Source organism: Theropithecus gelada, chromosome 17, assembly GCF_003255815.1.
Source record: "Theropithecus gelada isolate Dixy chromosome 17, Tgel_1.0, whole genome shotgun sequence".
NCBI classification, from domain to species: domain Eukaryota; kingdom Metazoa; phylum Chordata; class Mammalia; order Primates; family Cercopithecidae; genus Theropithecus; species Theropithecus gelada.
Genome location: NC_037685.1, coordinates 57,844,049 through 57,865,461, shown reverse-complemented (window position 1 = coordinate 57,865,461; position 21,413 = coordinate 57,844,049). Strand labels below are relative to the sequence as shown.

The following is a 21,413-nucleotide window of genomic DNA, read 5'->3' as shown; positions in this document are numbered from 1 at the left end:
CTGGGAGGCTGAGGTGGGCGGATCACCTGAGGTCAGGAGTTCAAGACCAGCCTGGCCATGGTGAAACCCTGTCTCTATTAAAAATACAAAAAATTAGCCAGGTGTGGTGATGCACACCTGTAATCCTGGCTACTTGGGAGGCTGAGGCAGGAGAATCACTTAAACCCAGGAGGCAGAGGTTGCAGTGAGCCAAGATTGCACCATTGCACTCCAGACTGGGCAACAAGAGCTAAACTCCATTTCAAATGAATAAATAAATAAATAAATTAATTAATTAATTAATTAATAAAGTTGACTATGGATGTAATGAAAATCTTCTGGGACAGCATTCATTTATTATTTAGGAAGAAGCCTGTTTCTTCTTGTTGTTGTTGTTGTTTTTGAAACAGAGTCTTGCTCTGTTGTCCAGGCTGGAGTGCAGTGGTGTGATTTCAGTTCACTGCAACCTCCGCCTCCCAGGTTCAAGCAATTCTCCTGTCTCAGCCTCCCAAATAGCTGGGATCACAGGCTCACACCCCCACACCCAGTCAATCTTTCTACTTTTAGTAGGGATGAGGTTTCACCATGTTGGCCAGGCTGGTCTCAAACTCCCGGCCTCAGGTGATCCACCTGCTTCGGCCTCCCAAAGTGCTGGGATTACAGGTGTGAGCCAACGCACCCGGCCTCAAGCCTGTTTTAATGCTATTAACTTGTTATGAAAATTAGTTTGAGAGGCTGAGTGTGGTGGCTCACTCCTGTAATCCCAGCACTTTGGGAGGCCAAAGTGGGTGGAACACAAGGTCAGGAGATCAAGACCATCCTGGCTAACACAGTGAAACTCCACCTCTACTAAAAATACAAAAAATTAGCCAGGCGTGGTGGCGGGCGCCTGTAGTCCCAGCTACTCGGGAGGCTGAGGCAGGAGAATGGCGTGGACCCCAGGAGGCGGAGCTTGCAGTGAGCGGAGATCGTGCCACTGTACTCCAGCCTGCGCGACAGAGCGAGACTCCATCTCAAAAAAAAAATAAATAAATAAAATAAAATTAGTTTGAGAAACAATGACTTGCTACTTCAGCTGATTTGCGGAATCAAAGAAAGAGTACATTTAGAAGAAAAAGCAGGAGAGAAATACTGCTTGAAGAATATGACAGGGGAGAACCCAGCCCAGAGGAAGAGGATCACTAGCAAATGCGTTCCACATCACAAATGTTCTCTTGCAGGCGGTCTCTAGAATGATCCTGGGCTGGAAAAATTGCTAAATAGGGCATTATTGGAGCAAGAATGGCAAACTGGAATATGGATTAAGATGAATTAGATAATAGTATTAAATTCATGTTAAATGTTTCAGATTTCATCATTATAGTTTGGTTGTATAAGAGGAAGATCTTGCTACAAGATCTTTAAGCAGGAAAGGGACATGATGTTTGTAATACTCCGCTGGGTCAGAAATAAATGCATTCACAAGTGTGTGCATGAGTGTAGGCACGTGTGCATGCGGACAAGTATGGAGAAAGAGAATGCAGTAGGGGAAATGCTAATTACTGTTCAATCTGGGTGAAGGGTAAATAGTAGTTCTTTGTATCTTTTTTGTAGCTTTTCTCTAAATTTCTATTTATTTTATACGAATGTCACAATTATCATGCGGGCAAATTTTCATGTTCCCAAAAGGTTTGGCCCCTCCAGTATGAGCAAGTCCAGAGCCCAGTGGTGCATTTGAGTTCACTTGGCAGATCCTTGACCATTCCATCCCAACTGCCAGCACTCACCAGCAGCCCACTTCAATGCCTGCACTGTGGACTCTGTGGTAATCTAGGCCCTTTCACCTTGAAATACTCTTTTCTATCACAGTGTACTCTCTTTATAGTTTGGGGGACAGAAAAACTGCATAAAATATAATCCCAACTCTAAAGTCATGCATAACAATAACTAGAAAAGTTTGTAGCTCATGACTGTAATCCTACCACTTTGGGAGGCCAAGGTGGGAGGATTGCTGGAGCCCTGGAATTTGAGACCAATCTGGGCAACATAGCGAGACCCCGTTTCCACACATTTTTTTTTTTAAATTAGCTGGCTGTGGTGGCACTTGCCTGTGGTCCCAGCTATTAAGGAGGCTGAGGTGGGAGGATTGCTTGAAACAGAGAGGTTCAGTGAGTAGTGATGGCACACTGCACTCCAGCCTGGGTGACAGACCAAGACCCAGTCTCAAAAAAAAAAGGCAAAAACTGCAATATCTCTGAGATACTCTTTGGTAATCTGAGGCGGGGCTCAGGAATCTGCGTTTTTCAAATAAACCCCTGTTATTCTCCTGCAAATGGTCTGTGGGCCTTATTTTGACCAACACTGCCCTCTAGGCTGTCAGCATCTTATGTGTAGTAGGCACTCAATAAAATCTGTTGGATTAATTTGAATTGGCCAAGACTGCATGGAGCTAAGAAAAGAATCCAGCCCTCATGCCCTGAGCATGGAAATCAGGCTAAAATCCACTCATGCTATAAGCAGGTGATTGTTCTTCGCTCTACAACAGAATCTCTCCTAGGTCTCAGCATCTTGTTTCTAAAATAGGGATGTGGCATGTGTTTGTGTGAAGTGTCAACTCCACGGACACCTGACCCCTTTCAAGTCCTGAATAATCGTGGAGCATTCTGCATATTTCCCCCAAATGGTAGAACAGCTTTAACCTACTCAAAATAGTTCCAGGAGGTGCAGAGTTAGCAACCTGTGGTCTACCCTTAGTACACAAAGGGGAGGCCCTGCAGCCCTTACCCATGGTAGGTGGTCAGAGTAGTTTTTCCAGCACAGGAGAGGAATGGACATCAATTCTGTCCTGTTCTTACCCCTCCTAATCTTTGTCTTTTAGGGCATCAGTATCAGCAAGAAATACGCGAGTGCACTTTGCAGCAAGTTAACACAGTTACGGACTCACCAACACAATATTTAACTCAAGATCCGGACCCAGTCCTCCTTGGAGGTGTCTGAATCCACACATCTGACCCTCTTAACCTGCAAGCTACACAGGGCCAGGGCAAACTACTGCATTCAGCATTTTACACCCGCGCCCAGCACTGAGGTTATCCATAAAGGCAGGTGAAAGCATGGAAGACTTAAATATCTAGCCACCAATGGATATGCACGCGAAATATTTCTAGTACCATCGGTTTTATCATTGTACGCCTGGTAACTCCCATCTACATCTATCCACAATGGCTGTTTCAGAATGTAAATTCCCAAGTGAGAGAACAATTCAAAAAATGGGCCGTTCTGGGGTCTCCAGAGTGCTCAGCTACAAGCCCCTTAGTTCTTCCTGCCAGTGAAACAAAAAGCAAGAAAGCTAAGCAGCTACTGAGCCATTTTAGCTACAGTTTATATTTATTTCTAGCTTCTGAATTCATCATAGTTAGAAAAAGTAATAAAAAAGGAACTCGAAAATCATAAAAAGTACCAGATGAGCTGATGACCATCCTCCACAGTAGCTGGAAGTCAGAATTCATTATTTTAGCTCTAATTGCAGAAGAAAATGTGCTTCCCCAAGGACAGATACCCTTTCAGGAAGGCCAGAAGGGACACCAGATCACACACTGTATATGCGTATCTATGTTTAAGAATTCAGAACAAAAATAATGAAGTGGAATGAGTTTAGACGTAGTTCAGAAATGTGTACTTGAGCTAAAAACACGAAAGTGTTGCACAGGCATTTGGTGAGGGGGTAACAAGGGTCTATTATCAAGATATATGGGTTAATAATTTCATGGGGTTATTCAAGAATGATCTGCTATGATGGAAACCATGTGTGGAGAGTTTGGGCTTCTGCAGGATGTTTCACATCAACAAAGGGCCTAAAGATGTATTTGTGCTGCCTGCTAAGTATACAGATGATTGACTTAGATACACTTCCCAGACATAAACAGTGAAGGAATGCCACTGAAGTTCTAAGTTCTGCATGCTATCAGAGAGAGATGAAGAATGCTTACCACATTGTACAGGCCGATGCACCAACGTTCAAATAAAATCTGCCCAGAAAATCCATTAACAAAGGCGAACCAAAGCTGCAAGAGAAGAAAGTTCATGAAGTTTTATATCAATATTGACCTAAATGTTTCCATTCACCGAAGAAGTAGCGGGAATGTGGACCACCAGCTGGACACAGCTGCTAAGGAATCAGGAGCCACAGGACTGCAGCAGTTGTTCCTTTGTAAAACATAGATTCCCGATATCACAGAAATCCGTATTGTAAGGAAAATTTATATTTAAGGCATACATCCATTATTAAGAGAGAATATGCACACGTTCACAGAAAAATATATTTAATTTGTTTTTAATAGGTTTGGTATCAAAACTTTCTCATTGACTGGAGGAGTCTCAGCTTCACATTCTTGTTTTTCTCTAAAGTGGATTTGAGAAATATGATGTGTCTTTGCAGGACTTTCAAATAGATATAAATCATAAATTTAAAACAACAACAAAAGCTCCTCTGTTCTGTGTGTGCTGAGTTCATACATTATCGACCCTCCTTAATCAGACATCTACCACCTTGACCAAGGTCAAAACAGAATCACATAAAAGAAACATGCTCAAATCATTTTTTGAAGTAATGAGAGATGTATAAATAAATAAATAAAATGTGGACTGTTATTCATGCTTCCAAGTAGTCTATGATTCTAACTGATTAGGCAAGACTGATATAAAAACAAATACAGAGCCAAGTGCCAGGATATAATTAGTGTGCACGACAAAGGATAAAACACTGTCAGAGGCCAGGTGCGGTGGCTCACGCCTGTAATCCCAGCACTCTGGGAAGCTGACGTGGGCGGATCACCTGAGGTCAGGAGTTCGAGACCAGCCTGGCCAACATGGTGAAACCCCATCTCTACTGAAAATACAAAAACTAGCGGGGTGTGGTGGCAGGCGCCTGTAATCCCAGCTACTCAGGGGTGCTGAGGCAGGAGAATCGGTTGAACCTGGGAGGTGGAGGTGGAGGTTGCAGTGAGCCAAGATCGTGCCACTGCACTCCAGCCTGGGTGACAAGAGCAAGATTTCATCTCAAAAACATAAAAAAAAAAAAAAAAAAAAAAAAAAAAAAACCAAACAACACTGTCAGAGAAGGAAAGGTCACCCAGATGTAATCTGAGTACATGGAGGCAGCAGGACTGGGGTGGAAGAGGGCCGAGCCACCCGGAGGTTTCTTCCAAGACAGAAACCTGAATTAGAAGGAAGCAAACATGAAAATATGGAATTTTAAAAGTTGCTGTTGAATAATCAGCTACATTTGTATGAGATGTGATTCCAATGACTGAGGGCAGACTTGAGAGTGTCCCATACAAATCACAGAGTCAACATTAGCTGTGTTATATCATCACAGACGGAGACCGCTGCTGGGGTAGACCCTAACTGGCAACACAGAACAGACACCACGGCAACCAGAGTCCAGGTCAGCTCTGGTACAGAAATTTTACTGAGGCAGATTTTTCAAAGTCAGTTTCTTGTGTCCATCAGATTAAGTTTCTTGAAGCAGGAGGTGTTTCCCACGCCGCTCTGTGCACTACTATATCCAGTATGATACTCGGTACAAACAGGGACTCACCAAGTCCCCGTGAGCTCAAATTAAATGCCAATTCAAGTGCTAGTTAAAGTTTTCCTTAAATAAAGCTTTCACCTTGTCATTCCCCTGTTCAAAAAACTACTAGGGTCCCCTCTTCAATCCAAGATAAACTTGCTGACTTTCAAAAATCCTTCCACACTTCTATTCACTCTTCATTTCTTTCTCCTTTAAAACATTTTATTTTATTGTAAATTGACCCTTTATAACTGCATGTATTTATGGGGCACAAAGTGATACGAAACTTTCCGAATACAGGGTAGAATAATTAAGTCAAGCTAACCAACGCATCTATCACCTCAAATACTTACTTTGAAGGGGTGAGAATATTTGAAATTTACTTTTAGCAACTTTGAAATGTACAATGCACTATTAATTATATTCACCACACTGCAAAATAGATCTCAAAAAACCCCATACAACTTATTCCTCTTGTCTGAGACTTTGTACCCTTTGACCATCACCCCAATTCCCTCCATCCTCTGTTATCACCATTCTATGTAGGATTTGATGCTCTCTCTCCTAGTCACTCAATTTCAACTACTCTTCCAAGAGGTCTGGCTATTCTCAGTGAGGAAATATTGGTGAAGAACTAAGAACCAGAGATTCATGCTGTGTTCTGTGCTTGGAAAATTCCTACAACATTTATTCAAATACTAGCCATCCCTAAAACCACAATTTCAACCCCACTCTCTCCCTACCACTGGAGGTCTTGGCAATCAATACTTCAACCACACTTTTAGTGCAATGAGAGCCTGGATCCACATCAGATTCAAACACATTAGTAAATTGTTTCAAGGGTTTTAAGTTAATTTTCCCAAGACTGTGCTATAATTCTGAGTTCTCCTATTCAAACGATTGACCAAAAAGGTATCTAGTGAGTATTTTATTTTATTGCAAAATCCAGTTCATGTGTTGTCTTGTTGAAGGTAGTAGTGATATTTCTACTGCTCTGCCCTCCCTGTTATCAACTGAAAATAGCAAACATAAATAACAATAGAAAAGAGCTGGGCATAGTGGCTTATGCCTATAATCCCAGTACTTTGAGAGGCCAAGGGGAGACAATCGTTTGAGCCCAGGAATTCATGACCCGCCTGTGTGACATAGTGAGACCCCCATCTCCACAAAAAATAAAGTTAGCTGGGTGTGGTGATGCATGCCTCTGTAGTCCCAGCTCCTCAGGAGGCTAAGGCAGGAGGATTCCTTGAGCCTAAAAGGTGGGCAGCTGCAGTGAGCTCTGATCGTGCCACTGCACTCCAGCCTGGGCTATGGCGTGAGACCACGTCTCAAAAAAAAAAAAAAAAAAAAAAAAAGCAAACACATACACAATGAAACTATGAGTAGCTTTACTTAAAACTACAAATGATATACAATAGAGGCAAACAAATATGATCAGATTAGATCAAATCAAGGGAGAATGCCCACAGCAGACAGAACCTACAGATTAAACCAACTAAAAAAAGGTTTCAAAGAAATAGGTGAAACAATCCAAGAAATAGCCAAACGAACTCTAATTTAGAGGATAAAATATAGAGGTCAGGGGAAGCAGTGGCAGAGGTTGAATTCTGGATGGATTCAACACAGCAGGCAAATTAAAGCTGAAGGGCAATATGCTCTTTCCCTCCTTTCTTTCAGGAATCAAGCAGGGAGGACACCAGGGCAGCATGGAAAATACAAATGACAATCAACTTGGCAGACACTGATCAAGTTTCAAGATGAACTGAAAAGAAAAAAAAAATGCAGAATCATCCAAGAGAAACCCATAACACACAGAAATTTCCTCTAGGGAATACAGGCCTCCTCTAAGGGAAAGAAACAGCAGCAAGGCAGGTGCTTATGATTGCAGAGCGATAGGAGACCAGAGCAGGAAGTGCTCCAAGACAACTTGGAATCCCCTTTCCCCTAGACATCTTCCAAAAATATTATAGAAAAAATGAGGACATGACAAACGCACATGAAATTATCTTTCCAGGAGAACAAGGCCACACTGCAGAAGAAAATCTCAAACATTCTTGGTGAGACTAAGAGAGCTAATAAAAACGTGAATTTTCTTAGAAATGAAACTTACAATAAGATGTCTAATATAGAAAACAAAGACACAAATAGGAAGAGGTCAATGTCACAGACTGAAGCCACCCTAAAGCGAAATGAAGGCCAGAATTGGCACTGTTAGCAGGGCGTGGTGGTTCATGTCTGTAATCCCAGCACTTTGGGAGGCCAAGGAGGGTGGATCGTCTAAGGTCAGGAGTTTGAGGCCAACCTGGTCCAACATGGTGAAACCCCACCTATACTAAAAATACAAACATTAGCCAGGCGTGGTGGTACATGCCTGTAATCCCGGCTCCTCCGAAGGCTGAGGCAGGAGAATCACTTGAACCTGGGAGGTGGAGGTTGCAGTGAGCCGAGATTGTGCCACTGCACCCCAGTCTGGATGACAAAGCGAGACTGTCTCAAAAAAAAAAAAACAAAAAAAAAAACAAAAAAAAACAAAAAAAACAAAAAAAAAAACCTGGCACTGCTGAAACCACACGTAGAGACAGACAGTGAAGCTTGAGAAAACAATTCTCAGTAAAGGTCAAAAGGTTAATAAAGATTTTTAAGAGAAATGGATAGAGTTAAAAGCCCTTAAAGATAAGCAAAAAAATTCCCAAAAAGATGTACTTAAAAATAAAAGAGGAAAACAGATTTTTAAAAAATGTTCAAAGATATAACAGAAGAAAATTTTCTGAAATACTCTAATCAGCCAGTAGAGAGAGGATCCTTCATCCCAGGAAACAAAACAAGCAACAGACACAGAAAGATCAATACCCACACACGTCCTGCTATAGGAATTAATGAGTTTTAAGATTTTATAGGATCAATTCTTCAGTATATTCACACAGAGAAAGTAACAAAGAGAAAAAAATCAAGGAGGCTTGCTACTTCTCTCTAGAGGTACACAATACCAAAAGAGAGTAAAAGATGTTTACAAGTCCCTAGGGAAATAAAGGGTGATAGGAATTTTAGTAAAAGATAGAAGCCAAAGAAACATCAGAAGCTGAAAACTAACATAGAATGTGATGACAGAAGTAATATTAAACATGTGCGTTATATTAATAATAAAAAATAAAAGCTCAGGTGGATAAGAAAATAGAATCCGAAATACATGCTACATACAAGAAACATGTCAAATGAACATGAAAAAGACACACTCTAGTCAAAAGAAGATCAATTTCTTAGCTTGGATTTACAAAGCCCAACACAATCAGGTCCCCACCTATCTTTCTGACAACACTGCATCTCCTTCAGTCAGCTACAACGGCCTTCTGTCGGTTCCTTGCAAGCACCAAGGACAGACGCAGCTTTATTATTTTGCACCTAAATATCAGCAATTATGTCAGCAGAATTTGTTTAATAAGTCATCTTTATCCCACTTGTTTGAAATGTCCTTTATCACATGATAAATTACCATAGTATTTGGAAAAGAATATGTGGTATTTCAGTCTCTATATACTCAAATGAATTTCAGATGCCTTGAATATTTAAGCATAAAAAACAAAACTCTGAAAGCATTAGAAGTAAACATGAAAAACACGATTTTGCTGTATGTGAAAAATGACTCTTTGTAAGACATTACACTTAGAAATGAGGGACAAATTTGAAACTAATTAATTTCTATGGAGAAAAATATTAACAAAGTTGAAAGAAAACTAATATTAAATAGTACAAACATATTTGAAATATCTAGGAAAACACAGGCCCAATTTCCTCAATATATAAAGAGTTCTTACAAATCAGAAAGAAAACACCCTACAAGCCGCTAGAAAAATTGGCAAAGAGTATATGCAGCATGATCACAGAGGGAAAAAAGGCTTAGAAACATAGGAAATCTCATTTTTATTAAACATGTACACAAATGGATATAACTTTTTTTCTTATCAGATGGGTAAAAATATAAAAGTCTGGTAAACTGGGGAAACAACACCGTAATACCCAGCTGGTGATACAGCATTATCTATAAATACGTTTAATTTCGTTTTCGTTTGAACAAGTGATTCCACTTGTAGGGACATGCTCTAAATTATACCTTATAGCTGTAATCACATAATGTTCAACACAAAAATATAATGGTATGGCATTATTTGGAAAACAATGCCACACCCTTATATATGGAAAACAAAAAATCAGAGCCTGCATGTATATTGATAGCTGGTTAAAGAAATTACGGCTCTTCCTGTAATGAACTCTATGTAATTTTAAAAAGATTTCATTTTAAATATAAGTCCGCACACACTGCAATGCAAGAATCTCACAGATACGTTAAAAATGAAAAAATAAGGGTAATATTGAATGGCCATGACCATGCAGAACAGATGTACATACTCATATATGCATGGCAACTTTCTGGGAAACATAAGAGATCATTAATATTCATCATCTTTAGGTGGTAGAAGTGTTCTGTGGGGTAAACAGGGACACTTGCTTAACACATTCATGTTTTATTTATATAACTGTTTTAAGCAGTAATATTCAGCTAGGGGTGATTTTGCCTCTGAGGAGACTTTTCACAATATCTGGAAATTTTTTTTATTGTCACACCTTGGCGGAGGGGCCTACTGACGTTGAGTGGGCCAAAGATGCTGGCTGCTAAACATCCTACAAGGCCCAGAAGAGCTCTCTACAGCAAAAAATTATATAATCCAAAATGTCAATAATGCCACTGCTGAGAAACCCTGGACTAAAGAAATAAGTTTATTTGGTTAACCTGATACGAAACTTAGAAATCTTGTTTCTAACAGATGTTTGTTACAAACAAGATAATAACACGTGGCTGGTTGCACAAAGCCATGATTCTGTATGTTATGTATGGGGGCTTGGTTTTAGAAAGCTTTACTCTTTTATGAATAAAAGAGTAATATTTTCAGGATCCACAAATTTGGATCCTGAGAACAAACACATAACTTTATAAATTATTAATGAGAAATTATTTCAAAGACTGAGTGAATTCGGTGTAATCAAGACACCCCAGTAGTTGAAAACATAGGAGAGGCTAAAAATCTTAAGAAATACAGCATCTCCTTCCATGAACTGACCTTGTTGACATTAACATTGTTCCAAGCAATACTGAGTCATGTAAGAAGTTTCATTCTTCATTTCATTTAACATTGTTGATTAGCTGAATGTTGGGATATTTCCTCTGGGCAGCCAGTGTTCTGATTCTGTCCAAGTTGGCACTGGATTGGCCACATGTTTCTTCAAAGACTTTTGATATGTTTGTACTAATTTTTATCAGTTGCAGGTGCTGCAGCTTTTTGAGATGCATAAACAAGCTCTTTCTCAACATTTTCAATTCAATTTCAATATGCATTCAAATAATCCATCATTAGATGATTGGACCTGTTTATTTCATTGAAACTATTTACTTGGTAGAGAAAACAAAAAACAAACAAAAAAACCCCAAAGCCAACATAAACAAAACAAACAAACAAAAATCCACTTCTTAATCTTAAAATCCATGACCTGGTTTTCTCTTACGTTGAAAACACTCAAACTTGATTTCATTTTGGCAAGATTTCCATAGGTGAAACGGGGAAAGTATGAGAATGCAGTGTATTTTTAAATATTTATACAAACGTACTTAGTTTTTATTTTATTTATTCATGAGACAGGTAAACGATGGCTCTCTGACACATTATAAAATCAGACTTTCACACCAGTAAGTCATATACAAATGTTAATTCATACACAAAAAAGACGGCACCACCCAATTCCTAAACATAAATGTCATTTTTGGTGGGCCACAAGTTCCCAGCTGTGTACACCAAACGCAGAGCCCTCAATACAGACGGTCCGTCCCCCATCTGACGTGCAGTTACTTGGATGGTGGCTTGCTTATAGCCACTAAATTTTACTTTTGGATTAACGGGAAAAAAAGATTCCTCTGCCTTTAGTTTCTTGTTAACTAGGAATGCTGTTAAATGAATACAGTCAAAGCCCAGAGAGCCAGATCCCGGCAGGATGGCCTCAGACTTGGTGAGTTGGTGGGAAGACTTGCCAAGCACTGCTGGCTTGCCAAGCTCCTGGGGTTTTTGGTCCTCAAATGTAGTGTTGTTATGAGCAAACTGACCCAAACTTATTAAATGGCTTTTCCTTCTTGGAAAAAAGACCCTTCTTTGCTTTAACTGCTGCCTGACTGCCAAAAACGCAGTAACCGTCTTGGCTAATTGCACAGGCTCCTGTCTGGACGTCCCGCTGCCATCGTCCAACCTCGGCGGGTTGTACCTGCCGCCACTCTCAGGCTCTCAGCTAACAGCCGACACTTAACAGACGACTACTTAATGTGGAAAAGGGATGACCTGCTCCTCTGTTTACTCTGCTCTTTCAGGATCCCTGGTAGAGGACTGAAGAGAAAAAGTACCCTATGGAGAATATTGAAGTAAATTAACATATGGTTTCTCACTGAAGTGGCAACAACATCACGATCCACTAATTTGCATATCAGGTCTGGGCTGATAAACTGGCACCAAAGATATCTGTTTAAATGTCAAAATGCTTCAGTTTATTTTGAAATTTGATCTGGCCATATGTAGTAAGATAAAATATAAACATATACTTTGTCTAGAAATTCTGTTTCTGGAAATCCAGTTCACATAAATGAAAGTACCAGTATATAAAAACCCATCTTGTTTTGCAGTACTGTTGGTAGCAGAAAACAAAATAGGAAGCACAAACCAAAAAAAAACCTCTAAAGTTCTTTAGTAGGGGGTGATTGTAGCAAATCTATGAACTAGAAACACCTATCTTTTAAAATGTTAAATTTATAAGTATGGAAATGAAGGAATGCTCAAGAAATAGCATGAGATTGACAAAGGAAAAGGTAAAATAAATAAATAGGTAAGTAGGTAGGAAATCATGGGAAAAACATCAGAAATGCTATTACAGAGCAGAGGTTGTCAGGAATAATAACAGTAATAGTAGGAGGACACCCTAGAGTATCTTTTTTTTTTTTTTTTTTTTTTTTTTTTTTTTTTTTTTTTGAGACAGAGTCTTGCTCTGTCGCCCAGGCTGGAGTGCAGTGGCACCATCTCTGCTCACTGCAAGCTCTGCCTCCTGGGTTCACACCATTCTCCTGCCTCAGCCTCCCAAGTAGCTGGGACTACAGGCGCCCGCCACCTCGCCCGGCTAGTTTTTTGTATTTTTAGTAGAGACGGGGTTTCACCGTGTTAGCCAGGATGGTCTCAATCTCCTGACCTTGTGATCTGCCCGCCTCGGCCTCCCAAAGTGCTGGGATTACAGGTGTGAGCCACTGCGTCCGGCCTAGAGTATCTTTTTCTGTTCAATAAATTAAGGGATGGAGTGGCCAGAATTAAATGGAGACTAGAAAGGATATTGTAGTAATGACAGGCCTCATCTATAAAATCTTTGTAGAGTTTTCTGTCGCTGACTGAGTCTTGGGCAGATAAAATGGCCAGCAGCAAACATCACATATTAGTAACACTTCTAAGGACTTTTCAAGGCAAACCAACAAAGTTACAGAGTAATGCATAGAATCCATTTTTGTTTTTTTGTAAAACCACAACGAAAATGCTATATGTTTACATACATTTGTATTAGCGCAAAGAAAAGTGTGGACGGTTGACCAAACTGTTTCTACGGATTCCTGAGCAGACATGGAGCCAGAAGCCGGGACGTTATTTTTTCCTTATACATTTTTATTATCAGTGTAACAAATAAACATTACTTCAACTTCAAAGAATTACGTAGAAGAGAAGAACCTGCTGGTCTTTATCACCACACTACGCTCATTCTTCTCTTCGGGCTTGTCACATTCTGTAATTTTTATTGTATTGTTATCTGGCTACTCCAGGCGCTCAGAGATTATACTGATTCCACTCAATACTGTACATCCAGGATCTAGCACACGGGTGGGCACACAGTAGGTGCTCAATAAATGGATATATGCAGAATATTAATACTTCATGTTAAACGGAAAGCTCATCTAAAAGAGGATTTTAAATAAGAAAACCACACACTGCAGGACTGTCGTTTCTGTTATTTTTGATGATGATACAGGCTAACGTATATTTACTGCTTACTCTGTTCCACGAACCTTGCGATACTCTAAATGAATTATCTAATTTAAATACCTTAACCTTCCTAACAAAAGGTGTTACTCCATTTCACAAAAGAGGAAATCGGGGCACGGAGAATATGAAAGATATTATGGCTCATATCAAATAGGTGTTTAGTAGACTGCAGTGACTAGCAGTCAATTCTACTTATTTAAAAGTCAGTAATTTTTAAAACATTTAAGTTAAGGCAATTCAGAATCAAATGAGTATTCGTGGCTACTAACTTAGTATATTACTGATACTTTAAGATTGTCACGTGAACAAAACACTTAACTATAAGCACATAAGCACACCAAAAACTTTATGAATTATCCAGATATTTTTCCTTGAATGCCAAGGGATCCTTTTAAGATTAGGGTATAAACTGTTTGAAAAGCAAGCTTTAAAAATCGTCCCCATTTTGTACAACAAAATGCAACCACTCCAGTGTGAAATATTATCTGGCAATATTTTGCGTGAAGATATTGCAATCTTTTGCTAATATGGTTGAGACCTAGCAGACAATCAGAAGTAATCTTCTCACCCTTCATTATCGAAATTCCTTGAATAAAAAACAACACAAATTAAATACTAATGGGAAATCTAGGTATGTTTAAAAGGTCTTGAGGTCCTTTTAACCTAGAGGGGGTACAGTGGCTCCCTCCTATAATCCCAGCACTTTGGGAGGCTGAGGCAGCAGGACTGCTTGAGCCCAGGAGTTTGAGATCAGCCTGGGCAACAGAGTGAGACCCTGTCTCTACAAAAAATTTTTCAAAAATTAGCTGGACATGGTGGCACATGCCTGTAGCCCCAGTTACCTGGGAGCCTGAGGTGGGAGGGTTGCTTGAGCCAGAGAGGTTGAGGCTGCAGCGAACCATGATCGTGCTCAGGCTCCATGACAGAGTGACATCATATCTCAAAAACAAAAAACAAAACCAAAAAAGAAAAAGAAAGAAGAATAAAAGGACTCGAATTTTAATCTCGAGAGTTTAAAATAGAAATTATTACATGGATATAAATATAGCAAATGATGTGCACACATACATTTTTTACTTTAGTCTGGCATTTTCTTTTCCATTAAAATCCCAACTAATGCGAGAAAGTTGAATCTTACAGCTCAAAGTCACAAAAGTTAGTAAAAAGAAGTCTGGTCAAACATTTAAAAATTGTCTTTAATTAGTCATTTCTCAGCGTTATAAAATGTCTCTGTTTCTGCAAAACTACATGCTTACTCGATGGAACATCAGGTAAACACAAAATCGTGTTCTCCCCCCATAAAAGACCGTAATACCGACCAGATGGGGCATGCACAATTAAATTGATTTTTAATAAGAAATTCTTGGCACAATAGAACATAATCGCTCCACATTGTGTCAAGGACTTCGTAAATTTTTTTTATAGTTCAAGGCTTAGACTCTTCAGTCCAAATCCTGAGCTGGCTTGCTAGGGGACTGAACAGCTCTCGAGACCAGTAAGGAAATAATGAGCCTTTCATCTGGAGGTCACTGGTTAGGATCTGCTGTCGTTCATTAATGACACAGCTGTTTCCAACCTCCTGGTGTTGGAACAGTGGCAGGGGGTTTATTATGGAAGGGGTAGCAGAAATATGTACAAGATCACTTCATTTATGGACAGGATCTATGGCAAATATTTGAGAACATGTGTTTTATAACCAATAAAGTCACACTCTTAACTTATTGAAAGTAAGATTTAGTGCCTGGCTGCATAGACTAGGATCATCAGAAGAGATTTTGACGCTATCCCTCTATTCCCATCTGCCACAGTGAGCCTGTGGCCTGGGCAAGGTGTGAGCTTGCTCTGTGTCTTATTTTCTGGTTCTGGAAAGTAGAGCGAAAGGTCTCCCAGAGGAGGGTTATAAGGAAAGAATCACATACATATACTTGAAAAATTCAGTTACTGAACTGTTTACTAAGGTCCTGCTTCAAGTTTTGCTCTGTGCTATGGGCAGGACTTGCAAAGGTGAGACACCTTCTCTGTCCAACAATTCACTCTGTTTGGGGACAGGCATGGGACGTATCTGAGGTGCAGAAAAGTTCTTTGGGAACACAGGAGAGGGAGAAACAGGTTCTGTCTGGAGGAGTGAGCACAACTTTTCCAAATGTGGTGGCCACTTGGGCTGGGTCTTGAAGTATCAGATTCCATTCATCAACTGGGTGGGGGGAGAAGGGGCAGTGAAAGTAGAGAGAACAACTTGTACAAAACCCTAGCAGGTGTGAACTGCCAGGTGGCTGGAACAAGGAAAATGAAGTGAGAGAAGAGGGCTGGATTCAGACCGTGAAGGACACTAGACAGGAATTCTCCAAATACATGAGCAGCTGTACACACATTCCCTAAGAGAAATCTAAAGATCCGTGTATCTACAAATCTCAAAAACTATCTCAATATGTTTTATGTACTGTTTGGTATGGTAAAACACACAGAACATAAAATTTACCATTTTAACCAGTTTCAAGTGTGCAGTTTAGTGGTATTAAAAACATTTACCTTGATGTGTACCCATCACCATCATCCATCTCCAGGACTTTTTCATCACTCCAAACTGAAATTCTGTATTAATAGTATTAATTAAACCATTAAACTCTGTATTCATGGGTATTAAGCAACTCTCCTCTCCCCGCAATCCCTGTTCTGCCTCTATGAAAGCACATAATATTTGTCCTTGTCTGTGTAGCTTATGCTTCTTAACAGAAAGTTTTATTCGTCCATGTTGTAGCATGTACCAGGACTTCATTCTTTTTAAGGCTAAATAACATGTCATTGTATGTATATAGCACATTTTGTTTATTCATTCATCCATACAAGGACATTTGGGTTGTATCCACTTTTTGGCTACTGTGAATAATGCTGCTCTGAACAGTGGGATAAAAACATGCGTTCAGTCTCTGCTTTCGATTTTTTGAGATACATACCCAGAAGCAGAATTGTTGGATCATATAGTAATTCTACGTTTAACATCTTGGAGGTATAGTCATACTATCTTTCAAGTGGCTAAAGCATTTTACTTTCCCACCAGCAATGCGCAAGAGTTTCTTCTACATCATCAGCAACTCCTTTTTGTTTTCTATTGATAGTAGCCACCCTAATGGGTATGAAGTGGTATCTCAGCGTGGTTTTGAATTCAATTTCCTCAATCATTAGTGACGTTGAGCACCTTTTCATGTGCTTATTGGATATTTGTGTATCTTCTTTGGAGAAATGTCTACTCAAGTCTTTCGCCCATTTTTGAATTGGATTTTTACTGCTGTGTTTGGGAGTTCTTTAGATATTTTGGATATTAATCTCTTATCAGATATATGATTTACAAATATTTTCTCCCATTCCATATGTTGCCCTTTCACTCTGTTGATAGAATCTTTTGAACGGCAAAAATGTTTAATTTTGATGAAGTCCAATTTACCTATTTTTTGTGGTTGTTGCCTACGTTTTTGGTGTTCAAGTAAACGTTGCCAAATTCGATGTCATGAAACTGTCCCTTTATGTTTTTTTCTAAGAGTTTTATTGTTTTAGGTCTTACATTTAGGTCTTTGATTCATTTGGAGTTAATTTTTTTTTTTTTTTTTTTTTTGAAACAAGGTCTCACTTTGCCGCCCCAGCTGGAATGTAGTGGCATGATCATGGCTTACTGCAGCCTCAACCTCCCCTGGACTCAGGTGATCCTCCCACCTCAGCACCCCCCCTCACCCCCATGAGTAGCTGGAACTACAGGAATGCACCACTACTGGCTAATTTTTGTATTTTTATTTGGTAGAGATGGGATTTCACCACATTGCCCAGGCTGGTCACAAATTCCTTGGCTCAAGTGATCCACCTGCCCTGGCCTCCCAAAATGCTGGAATTACATGTATGAGCCACGGCGTCCATCCTGAATTAACTTTTTCATATGGTGTTAAGTAAGGGTCCAACTTCAATATTTTGCATCTGGATATCCAGTTTTTCCTAGCCAAATTGTTGAAAAGACTGTCTTTTTTTTTTTTTTTTTAATTGAATGCTGTCAGCACTCTTGTTGAAAATAATTTAATCACATATTCCAGGGTTTACTTCTGGGCTCTCTATTCTATTCCAGTGGGTCTACGTACCTGTCTCTATGGTAACACACAGTTTTGACTACTGTAGCTCTGTAGTAAGTTCTGAAATCAGGAAATGTTGAGCCCTCCAAATAGATTGTTCTGGCTATTTGGGGATCCACTGGGATTCTATATGAAGTTTAGAATAGGTTTTCCTGCTTTTGCAAAAAATGTCACTGGGATTTTGAGTCTACAGACTCAATGCAATCTCTACATATTTGCGTTTAGGTAACATCTAAAATTTTTAATGATAAGGATAAATAGCTGTAAAAGATATAATTTCTGGCATACTATAAATATTAAAACTATAAAATAAATTTACATCACTTTTTAATGTGGCTAATGGATTCTAAATACCACAGACATTCATCACAACCCACTTTTAAAAAGACATTAACAAGCACTTACTATGTGTGTGTGTGTGTGTATGTGTGCATATGAAGAGATTCATTATAAGGAATTGATTCATGCAAGTAGAAAGGTGGGCAGGTCCCAAGATCTGCAGAGGGAGTCTGTAAGCTGGAGACCCAGGAAAAGCTGATGTTTCAGTTCCAGTCTGAAGGCAGGAAAAAAAGCTGATGTACCACTTTGAAGATAGCCAGGCAAGAGGACTTTTACTCACAGTCTTCTGCTCTCTTCAGGCCCTCAGCTGACTGGACGAGGCCCACCCACATTAGGGAGAGCAATCTGCTGTCTTCAGTCTCCCTATTTAGATGTTAAGCTCATCCAAAAGCATCCTCACAGAAACACCCAGAATAATGTTGACCAAATATCTGGGCATCCCAAGGCTCAGTAAAGTTGATATAACATTAACCATCACAGGGGAACACATAGCTAGAACGTCTACTCTGGAAATGCTTCCTTGATCTCCCCACCTCCACAAGATTCCATAAAGTGTCCTTTCTCTGTTCCCACAGCCTCACCACAGGCCGTATTATATCACATCATCATATATCATATCATACCATATCATCATATACGATAACATATATATCATCACATATCATATCATCATATTACCATATCATACCATATGACATATCATATATCATATCATACCATATCATCATTGATAACATATATATCATCACATATCATATATCACCATATCATACCATATGACATATCATATATCATGTCATACCATATCATCATATATGATAACATATATATCATCACATATCATATCATCATATCACCATATCATACCATATGACATATCATACATCATATCATACCATATCATATATGATAACATATATATCATCATATATCATATCATATCACCATATCACATCATATGACATCATATCATATATCATATCATACCATATCATCATATATGATAACATATATATCATCTCATATCACCATATACCATATGACATCATATCATATATATCATACCATATCATCATATACGATAACATATATATCATCACATATCATATCACCATATCATATCACATCATATCATATATCATACGTCATAATCCTGGCTGGCTTGCCTGTCTCTCCCACCAGACTGTGAACTCCTTGATGTCTCTGCAGTGTCCTTAAGACCTTACTCTGGAGTCAGACCAACTGGCTGACATCCTGGCTCTCCTACTCTTAGCTGTATACTTAACCAACTTTTTAATTTTATTTTGAGTTCTGAGGTACATATGCAGGAGGTGCATGTTTGTTACCGAGGTAAACATGTGCCATGGTGGTTTGCTGCACCTGTCAACCCATTACCTAGGCATTAAGTCCAGCGTGCCTTGGCTATTTTCCTGATGCTCTGCCTCCCCAACCCCCACAGGCCCCAGTGTGTGGCGCTCCCCTCCCTATGTCTATGTGCTCAGCTCCCCATGGAGTGTTCGGTCTTCTGTTCCTGTGTTAGTTTGCTGAGGATAATGGCTTCCAGCTCCATCCATGTCCCCACAAAGGACATGATCGCATTTCTTTCTATGGCTGCATAGTATTCCATGCCATATATGTACCACATTTTATTTAACCAGTCTATTATTGATGGGCATTTGGGTTGATTCCGTGTCTTTGCAACTGTGAATAGAAACAAGCATTTTTTGAACAGTCAAAAATTTTGTATCATTCCTTCTACCTTAAACTTGTTTGCCATTCCACTTGACACATATAGTTTTACCATAATTTAATGTAGTTTTGTTTATTGTATTGATCACCTGTTACACTTCACAGAAATGGTAAACGGAAATCAAAATTAATTTTGTTTTCATTTCTATTCCTATTGCTCATTTCTATAGATCTCAGTCCTGAGTAATCTATTAATAGTTCACGTATTGAAAAGAATGTAAAGCTTCATTATAGCAAGAGCCATCAATACTTCAGATTTCTTCTGAACCATATGCCAAAAATAATATGCAAAGTTATTTGAAATCTTCTATCTGCTGACATTGTGATTAGGTCATTTTCTAAATTTCTAAAAAGCAAAGAAACAGAAACCACTGACTTATGAAAATATTTGTTAATTAGTCACAAGAATCATTTACTTTCTTAACTTCTGAGAAGTATGTATCTGGAGGTATACCAAGAAGTTTCAAATGACCTTGAATTATCCCTGCTGTGGTCTCATTCAGATTTATCTTTTTTCACTCAATATACTCAGCAAAGTTTGAGGAAAGTAAAACTGTTTCATTTGTAATAGCCTCTTGCTACTTCACTGCCATTTGATAAAATAGTTTTCTCTTATCAGACAGGGCTAAGCTTCCTCATATTGTATTATTTGTGAAAAAGGTTCTCCCCAACATACATCAGTCACTCAACATGTATCATATGGCTCCTCTGTTTTAACCCTAAGTATTTATTCTGGGGCAGAGACTTCATCAGACATCACTGGCCACAATCAGGAAGCATGACAACCTCCAGAGCCATCGGTGAGAACGGCAGCAGGGAAGAGGTGACAGAAGAGGTCAAGCTGGCCCAATGACCACGTCTGTCCAACAGAGCAAAAACGACAGGAGACAAACAAGGCCTAACCTGTGCCGCCCATGGTAAAAACATTCTCCTCCTCGGCCCTTATCCCAGCTGTTAGACCCCACCATCCTGGCTCTCAGCTTCTGGTCCTCAGAAGCGGCGGCTTCCTCAAGGGCCCCACACTGGGAGCTGCTGCAAAAGGCTCAGCACTAAGACCCCTGCAAGAACAAAAATGGCAGACGGCACCAGGAGCCCCACCTCTCAGTCAGCACCACGTGTCCCTCCCAGGCCTCAGAAAGCTGCAGATGGATGATGCTGGTGCATTCAGCTCACAGCTCCACGTGGAAAAACATTCTTGAACACTTGTTCCTTTCTCCTTCCCCTTTCTCTTTGCTCTCAGCTTTTATTTTCAGAAGGAACAAGTAATACTGCCTTTAAAAATTCCTAGCAATCAAGCTACTATCATGGTCATTTTATTCCCTATGCTTACTTATGGCATTATTAATATTCAGAAAATAACATAATTTATTGCAAATAATTTTAAGGCATTGATATAGCCAGTTGTCTATTGTAAGTGCATACTTTTATGACTTCAGAATAGTAGCTGAACAATCAGTAGAAATATTTTTCAATCCCGCTGAAAAGCCTAAGAATACTAATATAGATAGGGAATCAGCAACTGCTCAAGGCAATAATTACAGCATGGAATGTGTTTTATGAGGAGTAAAATCCTCA

General features: G+C 39.4%; 1 protein-coding gene across 2 annotated transcripts in view; it reads right to left on the bottom strand.

The window, feature by feature from the left end:
- ATP8A2 (ATPase phospholipid transporting 8A2) overlaps window positions 1-21,413 on the bottom strand; it is a 649,217-nt gene that overhangs the window by 187,670 nt on the left and 440,134 nt on the right. Inside the window, exon 28 of one of the 2 annotated variants that reach the window (XM_025364761.1) lies at window positions 3,948-4,022. The exons of the other annotated variant lie outside the window; for it this stretch is intronic. Within the exon in view, the coding sequence (XP_025220546.1) occupies window positions 3,948-4,022 (75 nt within the window). The remainder of the gene's footprint in view (window positions 1-3,947; window positions 4,023-21,413) is intronic. 2 annotated transcript variants of the gene reach the window in all.